We start from the raw sequence: 12,194 nt of genomic DNA, 5'->3' as shown, positions 1-12,194 counted from the left end.
CCTCTCCTCTAACTGACACCTTCCTTTCCTTGAAGTCTGCCATAACGCTGTTTCCCTTGCCACATTTCCTTGATGTATTCATGCAAACTGTTCTGAACTTGCAATTGTATGCCTCCACCCTTCTGGCAGCAAAGACTATGTAGTACAAAATCCTAAATTATAAACTGTTGGGCTGAGTGATAAGGAGAGAGAGAATGTTGTTAGTAATAGTAAGAGATATTAACAAAACTGGGGAAGGGCATGGGAAGATAGACAAGAAAACAAATAAATATGCTGATGAGGTATGGGGCTAAGGCTACTAGGAGCACACCCACCACATAGGCCTCCAGCACTCATCCCAAAACACCCCCTCAGCTCCGACAGTCATGGCATTAAGAGTGCCTTGTCATGGAGTCTGGTGGAATTGCAGTTTTGTGGGAAACTCTTGTAAACTAAACAAACTGGAGCCTTCTTGTTTTGTACCTTGATATTACATATAAGGGGGGATCTAACCATTCAATCAGATCATGTTCTTTTACTTATTTGGTAGGTGCTGAATGATGTCCCACAACTTACTTTACTAAGCAAGGTTTATACATTTTTTTCAATAATTATTCTTTATTACCTAAACGTATAACAATATAAAAATTAGGTTTCTATTGTTTTATACATAACCATTATTACAGGGTGTTGCCTGCAATAAACAAAACTCATCTTACTTGCTTATTAATCACTTGCTGGTGTTTGTTTGCCCATTCACCTTTGCCTTATAAGTAAAACAAAGTAAACACTCACAAAACAACTTGTGTTATCAATATATTTTCTTTTCTCTTTTAGATGACTTAGCAGATGCAGTAGTACTAGCTAAGGCAGCAGTTTCCATCAGTGTATCAACAATTCCTTACCTAAATCCTTTTACAGCAATGATTAAGAGCAGAAGACTCAAAACCAGACCCCTAGGTGGTAAACAGCCTTGATGATTATAACAAACCCAAGTTGCTTATTACAATTCATGCAGATACTATTTACTAACAGATACACACAGTTAGGAGTGTTGATACAGTCACTACATGTTGATAAACTAGTCAACCTTGTCAGGCTGTTTTCAACTAGGTTTTACACACAAAGTCAAGTGGACTTATTCACATTCTGCTATCATGAAAAACATTCCACAGAGGCTACCTAGATGACATTTTATGTGAAATATTAAGATATGCATATGATCAACTTAGGCTTCAACTGTGGCAAGCATTAAAGGTCAGCCTGTTCTACTTCCTGGGTGAAGTGAACATTCCTTTGATCCACAAGGACGTGCCATTCGTTTTCATCTTTCTGGCACCTTTACACCTTCCACCAAGGCTGTATATGTGTAATTAGACCTTGAGCTTAACAAATTTCTCCTGTAATATGCTGCTTACAGACACTAAGACACTTACATCATCATTTATAAACAATAAACAGTGTTCCAGCAGCTTTGAAAAAACACACTCCAAAAGAAAATTTAACAATAACCAAATTCAAGCCACTGAGGAGTTATCATAATCCTCTGTTTTTTTTCTGAATGACTGTTCACTTTACTGCTGTGAGCAAATTTTGTCTTGCCATTCAATATTTTGAGTGAGGCAGGTTCTATGAACGGAAAATAAGCCGTCTAAGAAACATATGTACCACTTGTATTATGAAAAGTTCCAGCCCACTTAATCCATGGATACATAAGGATGAAAATATCAGTATTTAACAAACTGTAAATATATGGGACTTTCTGAGTTCTGAGTGTTTCATAGTCTTAACAGTAACTACAAAGGAAATCCTTATATTCTTACTTCTGCAACATTCACTTATCATTCATTTCATTTGCAAATGAAGAACCAACAAATACTACAACAGTATCAATAGCAATGTGCATGAATATGACCTCTGACCCAACACACCTTAAGGATAATCCATCCACGCTGAGAGGGTCATCACCTCTTCACTCCAGCTCGCACAGACTTCCCACTCTTCATCTGTTTTGTCATCATCTCCCGCAGCTGTTCACCTGAGGAGGAAAGGAATCACAGAAGGTTATTACCTCTATAAACTTAAATCTCTGATATGTAAGAAGGGTCAAACAATACAGCTGCTCATAAGCAGAATAACCATGTTTGCCTTTTTCACTGCAGGAAAAATATGGAAACATCATTTAACATATTTATTGACACAAAAGACAACCCTTGACCATCAAAAATGTAAGCTCAAGTTTAGGAGTCATCTTATATACCAAATATGAAATCTTTAACCTCCAAATGCTGTGGCTATGGGGTCCCAGAGGGGTGATGGAGAATGCTACCAAACGCTCAGCAAACGCCTTTGGTTTCCTTAAATATTTCAATAACAAATTTTCTATATTATGGAAATAGAAAATATATTTCCATGGATACAGTCATGAGGGCAGACAGAAGGGAAAAAAATGAGAAAAAAAAATGGCAGACACTATGCCACACCCACCCAGCTGTGTATCTTTGTCTACAAGTGTCAGCTGACCACCTGCTTGTAGTTATGCTCTAGTTTCCATTTCATACTTGACATTCTAATTACCCATTTTATTTATTTAATTTCAAGAAGAGTGTATCAAGACACCTCTCCACACGAAATTGACCTCTCTTTTGGCTACTCTTTACTTTTTACTTTTGTGGGAGTGGTGAGTAGCGGGCCTTTTTTTTTTGTACCCTTTTTGTTGCCCTTGAGCCGTATCCTTTGATGTAAAAAAAAAAAAAAGAAAGAAAAGAAAGAAAGAAACATGCATTAGTGAGTAATAGCAGTGAGTAACAGCAGTATGATAAGCTTAAGTGCCCAGAGGATTGAAAATAAAGATAGTTGACCCTGGACGACTACCACCCATGCTGCACATCCATTGTTTACCTGTACCAGCTGACCAAGAGACTGTTATGTTCTGGAGCCGAGCTAATTTATGCGGTAAATAGGATCATGAGGACAAAGGAAAGAGATAGATACAACACAATTACAGCCAGTGAAACCCACAAAAGAAGCTGATTGAAAACAAACCATTACCAAAGTTTGAGTTGATTGGCAAGGTGTTAATATCAATTCACTGGTTGGTAGAAAGTGATGAGAGACTGGAGATATTGGGACAGCAAGCTCACAATGGCTCCATGTTTAGGGAGTTGCTTTACTTAACATACTTCCAGGTCAAAGAGTTGGAAAGTTTTGTTTAGTCAGTGTAATATCTGTGGTCATATGCCAGAGAGAGACAGAAGGGGAAGGAATTAAAGGAGAAGTGAACAGATCCAAGGAGATGGGACACAACCCCTGATTAATACCTGATACCCATTCACTGCTGGGTAGACAGGGGCATAGGGTATCGGAAAAGCCGCCCAAATTTTTCAACTCCGCCCGGGAATCGAACCCGGGCTCTCTCTTCCAGGCCCAAATTCTCAATAAAACCTTTGGGGGTCATTTCATGTTGCTCACCTTATGAGTCGAAAAATAAGATATCATCCATACCTTCCACTACCCTGATATTTCTTATGCATGTCTGTCTAGTCCTACTGAGCCTCAGCTTCTATAATAATAAAAATAGCAATAAATAATAGTCAAGTCATTACTAGTCCACTGCAAACAAAGGCCTTTCCAATGTTCTCAACCTCCATCTGATGCTAGAGTACTTCATCCTGCTCTGGCTAATATTCTACTTTCATTTCTCCACCTGGTTCTTTGTCTCCTCTGACCTAAATTCACTGGGTTGTCCATCTGTTATCAGTTGTCCATCTATTATCAGTTGTCCATCTATTATCAGTTCTACACATGACACGACCTGCCTATTCCATTTCTTATTTTTAACTATCATTGGAATACTTCTAGCTTTCATCTCTACCCTAACCCACAATGCTCACTTCCTACATCTCCGAGATAAACCCGGAACTTTTCTCTCTGCTTATTGTGCGCCTCTTAGGTTTCTCTTTATCCTCAACAAACGATGACTCTTATTGGTGTGTCCATAATTTCTCCACTTGTAACATATAACGTGTACACTTTGAGCCACTTACTGGGCATCCTCCTTTTGTTGCTGCCGTACAAAGCTTTCTGCCGAAACTCCACCGCTCTCCTGCTGAGCTCATTAGTCTTCTTAGTCTCTACATTCAAGGCTCGGACCTTAACACCCATGTCTGTGGTGATCGGGGCCTCTGTTGTAGAAGATATGTTTAATAGACATTATTAGCATTATAGTTCTCATCTTACTCAGCAGTCCATATTCTTATGCAGTTATAGCATAAAAAATTACATGGGACATGCCATCATCAACAAACACACATAAATACAAACACCAATAATTCCCATTCTGCACAATCATCAAGCAACACCAGCATGTAGCATGCACGGCTCTAGACAACCACAGAATCCAGCGACAAGAAAGTAAAAAATAGAGCCATGCTCATCTTGAAAGCCAAAAAGATTTGGGCTGCTGTCAAGTACTGAGTTTTCACCATGATGGAGACTAACAGTATACAGTAGGTTCTCACCAATAACAACCAAAATAATTTCTTTGAAAATATTAGCAGTTTCAAATAGATACAAAATTTCTACAATAACGACTGGATTCTCTTGGATAACGGATATTTTACCACAAGGAATTGTCTGGGTGTATCTTCCATAGCTTTTCTCTGCGGTCATCTTGATCACAAAAGGTGTTGTAAGACTTACAGCATCTCTCAGATTAACATGAAATGCTAAATAATTAGTGTTTCCCAAAAAGAAAACGGAATTATATGAGTCTAATACTGCAAGTTCATCCATTAAAGTGTAATGATTGCAGCGGAGAGGAGTGTTTACTCTGCTGTACACCCCTCAGCTGAGCAGCAGCTGCAGTGATTGGCTGGCACACTTCAAGTAAACATGTGTTATTCATTGACAAGTCTTATGACATCTGGTAATGTCATGAAGACATCCCTCACACAGCTGTTCTATTGCCTCTACAATATCCCCGTAACATCCATGTAAGGTCCTCTGTGAATTTAGAAGGTAATGCACTTTCATGTCACTATAAAAATTAAAGTTGATGGCATACACTCAGCTGCATGTGGCTTCAGTGATCATCTCTGCATCATTAGTCCTTGAGCCTGTGGTGGGTAAGATCCCACTGCCCCAGAGCACAGCAACTGTGACCTTCAGTTTGCCAGTTTACTTTCCTCAGGTACCCATTGATCGACAAGCACAAAAGAGCAAATGAACAGCTAGGGAAACTGGGTGACGACTACACCAGAAAAATGAATGCAGCATCATCACCATCTCGTATGATGCCAGAACTCTTCTCACGGCAGCCACACTTTCTAGCCTTATTTGTAGGTCTCAGGCACTGATCTCCAGCTTCACCAACATGACCTTGACAAAGCCCCTCACACACATAATACAATACTGTACAGCATATATAACACTGTATTGCATCTACAGAAATACAGTATTGTTAAGGTCCAAATGGCTGACATAAACTGTACATATTTTTTAGTGAAATATTTGTACAAGAACCAGCAATGATTTGTTACACACAAAATATTGTTTCATACTACCAGTACATATGTTTTTGTGGTAAAGGTCTTTGTGATAAAACAAACCTGCTTTGGAGTTTAGTTTGTTACACAGAGATAAAATATTGTGCTCTGTCCATGCTTTTATACTCAGTTGGGCAGAAAAAGTAAGATTTTATGACAATGAAGCTCACCATCCATATCCTCAGCAAAGCCGTCATCGTCTCCATCAGAATCACTAAAAGATTTTTTCTTCCCTTGTTTCTTCTTGGAGGGAACACCTTGTTCCCGCTGTGCCAGCCTCGCCTTCTGCTCAGCAGCTGCAGCTTCCAAAAGACTTTGAGGGAGGCGTCGCTCTTCCAAACGCTTGCGCTGAAAAATCAATGAAATTATACTTTGTGGCCAAGGGAGGACAGTCAGTGCCCCTGTAAAGTTCAATGGAAACATCCAGTTATTTTATTTGCAGTCATTGCGACGTGACATTTCCAAAATTGCAGCACAATATATTTGCCGAAAAAGGAATATGGACATGCAAAAATAAAAATAATTTACAAATCCAATATTTGTTGCCTCTTAAGTATAACAAAGCAGGATACTGTATATGCAATACCATAGCAAACTTGTATAGCATCAAAAGGTTTTATCAATTGGTTGCTGGACATCCTACACATTATGATGATCCCCAAAACTGTCTCCAAATCATTTCATTAACCCTTTACATCTGTAACACAGACATCAGGGTCACCTGTAGTATAGAAAGGGTCAAGAGGAAATGGAATAGGATTAATCCTCTTCTAAACCTCTCAATCCTCCTCTAAATTCCTCTTAATCCTCTTCCATTTCATCTTAAAAGGTTTAGAAGAGGATTAAGAGGAAATGGAAGAGGATTGAGGTTTAGAAGAGGAGTAACCCTTTCCATATGGTGACGCCGTCAGACACCGACGTCAGCGTCGCCGGAGTGAAGGGGTTAAAACAAGTTTGGCCTCATTGAAGACTAGCAAAAAAAGGCAATAGAAAATTTCAACATACTTTCTCCTCCTGCTGCAGCTGGTTCTTTTCATGTTGCTGCTTTCGCTTCTCCTTCATCAGCTGCCTGCGCCTGTCTGCCTCACTCCTCAGGGTGTCCTTCTCCTTCCGAGCTTCTTCCTTCCCTGCAGTGATGGTCGCTTCTTCAGGTGCTGCATCGGAATCGGACTCCTCATCACCCTCTTCCTCACCTTCTTCATCACTGGTGGCCTTGCTGAGAGGCTCCATGGCAGGAAGGTTCTCAAAGTCTTCATCCTCGTCAAATGTGATGTGACGGTTGCCACTTGTTTTCTAAATAAACAAAATAATTCAGCAATGTCAAATTAAAATCAAATAACTGCTAAAAAGCAGAGAATATTGCTCAAAGTTAGGATACAATTATCTTTTGGATACATTAGGCATGTAATAATTGAACCCTTCAAATGTGCCGATACCACTGATACCGATACAGTCACCCCCCGCCGTTCGCGGTCTCACCCATCGCGGTTTCGCGTATTCGCGGTCAACTAATTGTGACCTCCCCCCGCTTATACGCGGCCCCAGTTTCGCGTATACGCGGATGCATTGACGCTAAATAGGAAGGCAGAGAGGAGGGAGGGAGGCAGAGAGGAGGGGGGAAGGGAGAGAGGAGGAAGGCAGAGAGGAGGGAGGAGGGAGGCAGAGGAGAGGAGGGGGAAGGAGAGGAGGGAGGAAGGCAGAGAGGAGGGAGGGAGGGAGGCAGAGAGGAGGGAGGGAGGAGGGAGGCAGAGGAGGGGGCAGGGAGAGAGGAGGGAGGACGGCAGCGAGGCGGGCGGGAGGAGGGCAGAGGGAGGAGAGGGAGGGAGGGAGGAGGCAGAGAGGAGGGAGGAGGCAGAGGAGGGGGAAGGGAGAGAGGAGGAGGAGGAAGGCAGAGAGGATGGAGGGAGGCAGAGAGGAGGGGGGAAGTGAGAGAGGAGGGAGGAAGGCAGAGAGGAGGGAGGGAGGGAGGCAGAGAGGAGGGGGGAAGGGAGAGAGGAGGGAGGCGGGGCAATGGACGTTAGGTTGCTCCTGAGTGACGTCACGGTTAGACTGTGACGTCATGCTTTCCTATTGGCCAGCAGCTCACTCAGGGACGACTGCTATTGGTCGAGATTTTCTCAAAGCAACATTATCCTAAAAAAAAAAAATTCACGCGCCCCCACACTGCAGTGTTGCCAGATTGGGCTACTTATCGCAAATTGGGCTACTTTTGGGTCTTCTGTGCTACTAAATTTTGACCCCAGGGTGAGTGTTGATTACATATTGTTGTCTAACAAGGTCTTGTCTCATTTCAGTCATTAAAAAGAACGAAAAAAACATGTTTTATATGACGTGTCAGAGGTGACTTCCCCAAATGCATATTTTCCCATAGGGTTATAGTCCCGCCGTTCGCGGTTTCGCGCATCGCGCCGAAGTCCGGGAACGAAATACCCGCGAACGGCGGGGGATGACTGTACATCGGTACATCCCCATACTGTACATGTATTTCAGGACAACCCTTGACAAACACATAATTTTACGGACTGGCTTTGAGATTGACCGAAAAATGCCAACACTACAGTTTTAAAATGCTGAATTTTATCTTTTCCCATTCAATTAAACAGCCAAATACGAAACAAATGGCGTTCCGTGTTGGTTCATGACAGAACGCAACATCTCACGCTTTAAGGAATGATTTCGCATTTCAGGGAACGGATGGCAACCCAATATGTCACTATTCCACCTATATCCCTGCCTGACTGATAGCAGCTGCCCGCTGCTGGTGGAGAAAGGAGGAATTAAGGGGGAGAAACGTTACGACGCTTACCTTACACGTATTTTAGGACAACCCATGACAAATACATAATTTTATGGACTGTTTTTGTAACTGATTTTTTAAATTTCAATTTTAAAATACTGAGTTTTATCTGCTTGATCATTCAAACGGCCAAATATGGAACAAATGGCGTTCCGTATTGGTTCGAAAAGGAACGCATCATTTCATTCTCCAATACAGAACGATTCGGTAAATTTGTAGCACTTCACCAGTCTCGCATTTCCGAACGAAACTAGTTTTTTTCAGTAGTTTTCGGCCTGTTTTGAATGAATATGCGTGTCATTTCTATCGCAAATCACGTGTTTTTTTTTTACCCCCCCCCCCTTCCAACCAAGAGACTAATGATTTGCGATAAAAAATTTAGAGCACATTCATTCAAAACAGACCGAAATCTACCAGAAAAAACTAGTTTCGTCCACACAGGTGCATTTAAACTAAACATAACCCTAACATAGCCTAACCTAACCTAACCTAACCTAACCTAACCTAAAACTAACCTAACCTAACACTAACCTAACCTAACCTAACCTAAAACTAACCTAACCTAACCTAACATAACCTAACCTAACCTAACCTAACCTAACCTAAAACTAACCTAACCTAACCTAACCTAACCTAAAACTAACCTAACCTAACACTAACCTAACCTAAAACTAACCTAACCTAACGGTTACATTACCTTATTCGTCGTCACTGGAGTCATCTATGAGAGGGACGACTTCTCGCCTGGCCTTGACCGCCCTCCCTCCCTCCCTCCGTTATAAATGATTTCCGAGGGGTGTTTATGGGGATGAATTTACTCAGAATGCGGAGCTCTTTCTAATGGTCAGGGTAAGAAAAGCCATCTCTAGACTGGTGTACTCCTACAATAATACCAACGATTCCGTATTTTAAGGGACGGGTGGTCACCCTACCTCCGAAACAATACAAAGAATTGTCAACCACCGAAACAGCGTAGCGGAGGTGCCGCCCCACCCCTGTCACTGTCCTGGCCCGGGCACCATCGCCCCGTGCTGCCGCCTCGCCCTTCACAGCCCACCATGGGGAGCTACCATGCGAGCTGAGCTGGTAATTTACTCACCAGAGTCATGCTGTGTGGTGTGAGCAGCGGCCACGTGGGAGCCTCAGCCTGGGTGGTGCCGTGTGCCGCCGTGTTGTGAGCCGAGTGAGTGTCCAGCTTGCAGGTGCCAGATGTGCGATAAGCAACTCCAAAATACGATAATCAGATCAGCTTTATGAGCGTACATTTATGTTTTTAGACACCAATAATTAACGGGTTTATTAATAAGTACAGCTGGGTATCGTTTTATGTGTGGGAGTGACAGCTTTGGGTCATAAACTGGTAAAAAAGTGCCGAGTAAAAGAGTCTGGTGACGTTGTGTTTGCCGCCGTGTTGTGAGCCGAGTAGTGCCTCGCCGTGCACCCTCCAAAGCCGCTTTATTCAAATCAAAAAATAATTCACACCTTAGTCAGGGCCATACCCAGAGCTGTGAAAGGAGGGAGGGTGTCTTTTCCTACTAAATGTGGACTTTTGTGGCCACTTGAAATGGGGTGAGTGGTAAGCTTTCTTCCTCCAAGCTAAGGAATTCAGGGTTTATAAAAAAATGACATTTCTGGATGCATTTTCCTGCTGTTTATTGAGCTATATATAGACTAATAGATATATAAACAAAAAGGAAACCAAAATTTTCCAGTTTTCCAGGGGTCGACCTCCCCCCCTGGGTATGGCCCTGTTAATCTAACTTTGTTCATTATATTTACTTATTTCTTTCATTTCAGCATATAGTCACATTTATTTTTATTTATTTGTATTGAGAAGCGTTAGGAATGTCTTACAAGTTCATAAATAAGTTTATTTAGCTGCACTTAGAGCTTAGCTACACTTAACTAAACTCACACTTTACAGCAACACAGAACTACATGCAAACCTTTACAGTCTGGGCAGAATCTCACGTCTCAGTTTCTGAAGTAAGTATCATCTCATCAGGGGCTTTGCAATGAGCTTGAGACTATTCTAATGTTTAAACCTGACTCCAACGACTTAAATCTCACGGAGGAAAATATGGCAGTGGATTAATCTTATTTTTATTCCGTCTTCAGAAGAGACCGCCACACACTCACTATGATTTGCGACATGTTGAGATATCAGTCCTTGCCAGCCACACTGGGAGCACACCTGCCAGCGGGTCTCCCTCCCAGGTGCTGGGCGGCTCTGATCACTGTTGCTGCGTTCGTTCGTTTAGCACGTGAAGAAACTTCACCTTCTACAGCACCGCTATAGAAATTATATTGCAATATTATACATGATGATGCGCCACATTATAAGTCACGACACACACAAACAAAACAAGAACACGAAAATATAAAGTCTTGAAGTCAGGAGGTCTATCTATACAAGGCAGCTCTTGAAAGTTTGTCATGACCGTCATCCTCCACACACATACAAAAATAGATCCCCTACCTAAAATATCTTAGCTTTATTTTTTTACAAAAAAAGTCACTCATTAAAAAATGACTCCTTCACTTCAACACCATCATGTTCATATTGACGAGAAGCAGCGAATGAGCTCCCTGAAGCAGCCTCGGTATCTCCGGCCGCTCTTCAAGGGAGATTCATCGTGGCTGTCATGGAAAGTTTACTTGAGGTTCGATGTGGCACTGACTGCTTGGATCAAAGCCCGTAGGAAGCAGCGGTACCTGCCTCCCGAAGCTTTGAGTTAGCTTGGAGAACGTCGGCGGGTCTCAGGAGTAAGACGCTTCGTCGGTCCGGGCGAAGACTACTCTGATCTCGCTGGTGCGTCGCTCTCGCTCGGCATCATCGCCATCAGACTCCTGATCGCGGTCATCGTAGATGGTTTCCGCTCGCGTCTCCATCACTGAGTCCTCACGGTCTTTCTGCGACCTGAACCAGTAATGGTCCTTGGGGAAGTTGGACAGCTTGACCCGCCGCCCAGAGCTGAAGTCAGGCCCGTCCCGCAGGTCAGCGGACGCCCTCTCCCCCGCCAAAGACGACAGCTGCAGTAGTGGATTGGTCCGCGACACGAAGGTCGGAATGCTGGACGGCAGGTCGTCAGTCGCATCAAAACCATCGGGTTCTCTCCTCTCGAACCTCATCGAACCGAAGTGAGTAAACCTGTGGGACGGAAGCCGCTCCACCATCTCCTCCGGCGACTCCATCTCGCCGGAGATGGTGGTGGGGCGTGACCGCCCGCTGCCCCCTCGGCTGCTGACGGTGCCGGGGGTCCGTCGGTAGACAGCCCGCTCGCCGCTCCCCGTCTCCCTATGTCATTGACTCTGCAGTGTGCCGGAGTTGAGCCTTTTGCGCCGCCGAGAGCAGACGATGTAGGCAACTATGACGCCGAGGAGGACGAGCACCACGCCCACCAGCACCCACACCGCCGACTGGTAGGAGGCGCCATCCCCGGGACGTATGACTGCAACGACACGGCGGCCACGCGGGGCTCGGCGTTAATGTCCTCCCTGACACTATATGAGCTTGGCAAGGCTCTTGTGATATTATATTATGAAACACCTATCTCTACACTTATTTTGAACTCATCTGAATATTTATCATGAGCTTATATCATGCACACTTCATAACCAAGGAAACAAACTAACTCTGCTGCTCCGTCGTGGGGTCGCCGGTGCTCGGGTTGGCGGTGGAGAGCGTGGTGCCGCCCGAACTGCTTTGGTCTAATACATTCAACTCGGGCAACAGTCGGTTCCAGAGGGTCATCTGGTGCATCTGGTAGGCCGAGTGCACCTGGCCAGACTCGAGGGAGGCGTACGTGGGGGACTCCGGCGTAAAGCGTCCCCAGCGCGGCGAGTACTGGGCCATGTAGGGCAGCCTGCGG

The 12,194-nt window shown here is 43.7% G+C and overlaps 2 protein-coding genes across 3 annotated transcripts in view; both read right to left on the bottom strand.

The window, feature by feature from the left end:
• Positions 1-621: 621 nt before the first annotated feature.
• Positions 622-10,476, bottom strand: LOC126983839 (nucleolar protein 7-like). Its single transcript, XM_050836971.1, has 6 exons — positions 10,458-10,476; positions 9,422-9,546; positions 6,531-6,818; positions 5,696-5,873; positions 4,026-4,163; positions 622-2,017 (listed from the first exon to the last, which is right to left on the bottom strand). Exons 1-6 carry the CDS (start codon positions 10,474-10,476, stop codon positions 1,944-1,946), a joined length of 822 nt encoding a protein of 273 aa, XP_050692928.1. The 3' UTR covers positions 622-1,943.
• A 1,149-nt stretch (positions 10,477-11,625) lies between these two features.
• The window catches only part of LOC126984078 (venom carboxylesterase-6-like), an 88,732-nt gene continuing 88,163 nt past the window's right edge, over positions 11,626-12,194 (bottom strand). For both annotated transcript variants that reach the window (XM_050837476.1, XM_050837478.1), the window contains exons 11-12: positions 11,959-12,188; positions 11,626-11,774 (exon numbers count right to left, since the gene is read on the bottom strand). In XM_050837476.1, coding sequence (XP_050693433.1) covers positions 11,626-11,774; positions 11,959-12,188 — 379 coding nt within the window. The remainder of the gene's footprint in view (positions 11,775-11,958; positions 12,189-12,194) is intronic.

The sequence above is a fragment of the Eriocheir sinensis genome, chromosome 55 (assembly GCF_024679095.1).
Source record: "Eriocheir sinensis breed Jianghai 21 chromosome 55, ASM2467909v1, whole genome shotgun sequence".
Classification (NCBI taxonomy): domain Eukaryota; kingdom Metazoa; phylum Arthropoda; class Malacostraca; order Decapoda; family Varunidae; genus Eriocheir; species Eriocheir sinensis.
This window is presented reverse-complemented; position numbering and strand designations above follow the sequence as displayed.

Bases quoted from the DNA above. Each gene is read 5' to 3' on its own strand.
- LOC126983839 (XM_050836971.1), bottom strand. The intron at 6,819-9,421 runs GTGAGTAAATTA...TTGTTTATTTAG, and splicing joins CACCACACAGCATGACTCTG to AAAACAAGTGGCAACCGTCA. The intron at 4,164-5,695 runs GTGAGCTTCATT...CTTCTACAACAG, and splicing joins CTTTGCTGAGGATATGGATG to AGGCCCCGATCACCACAGAC.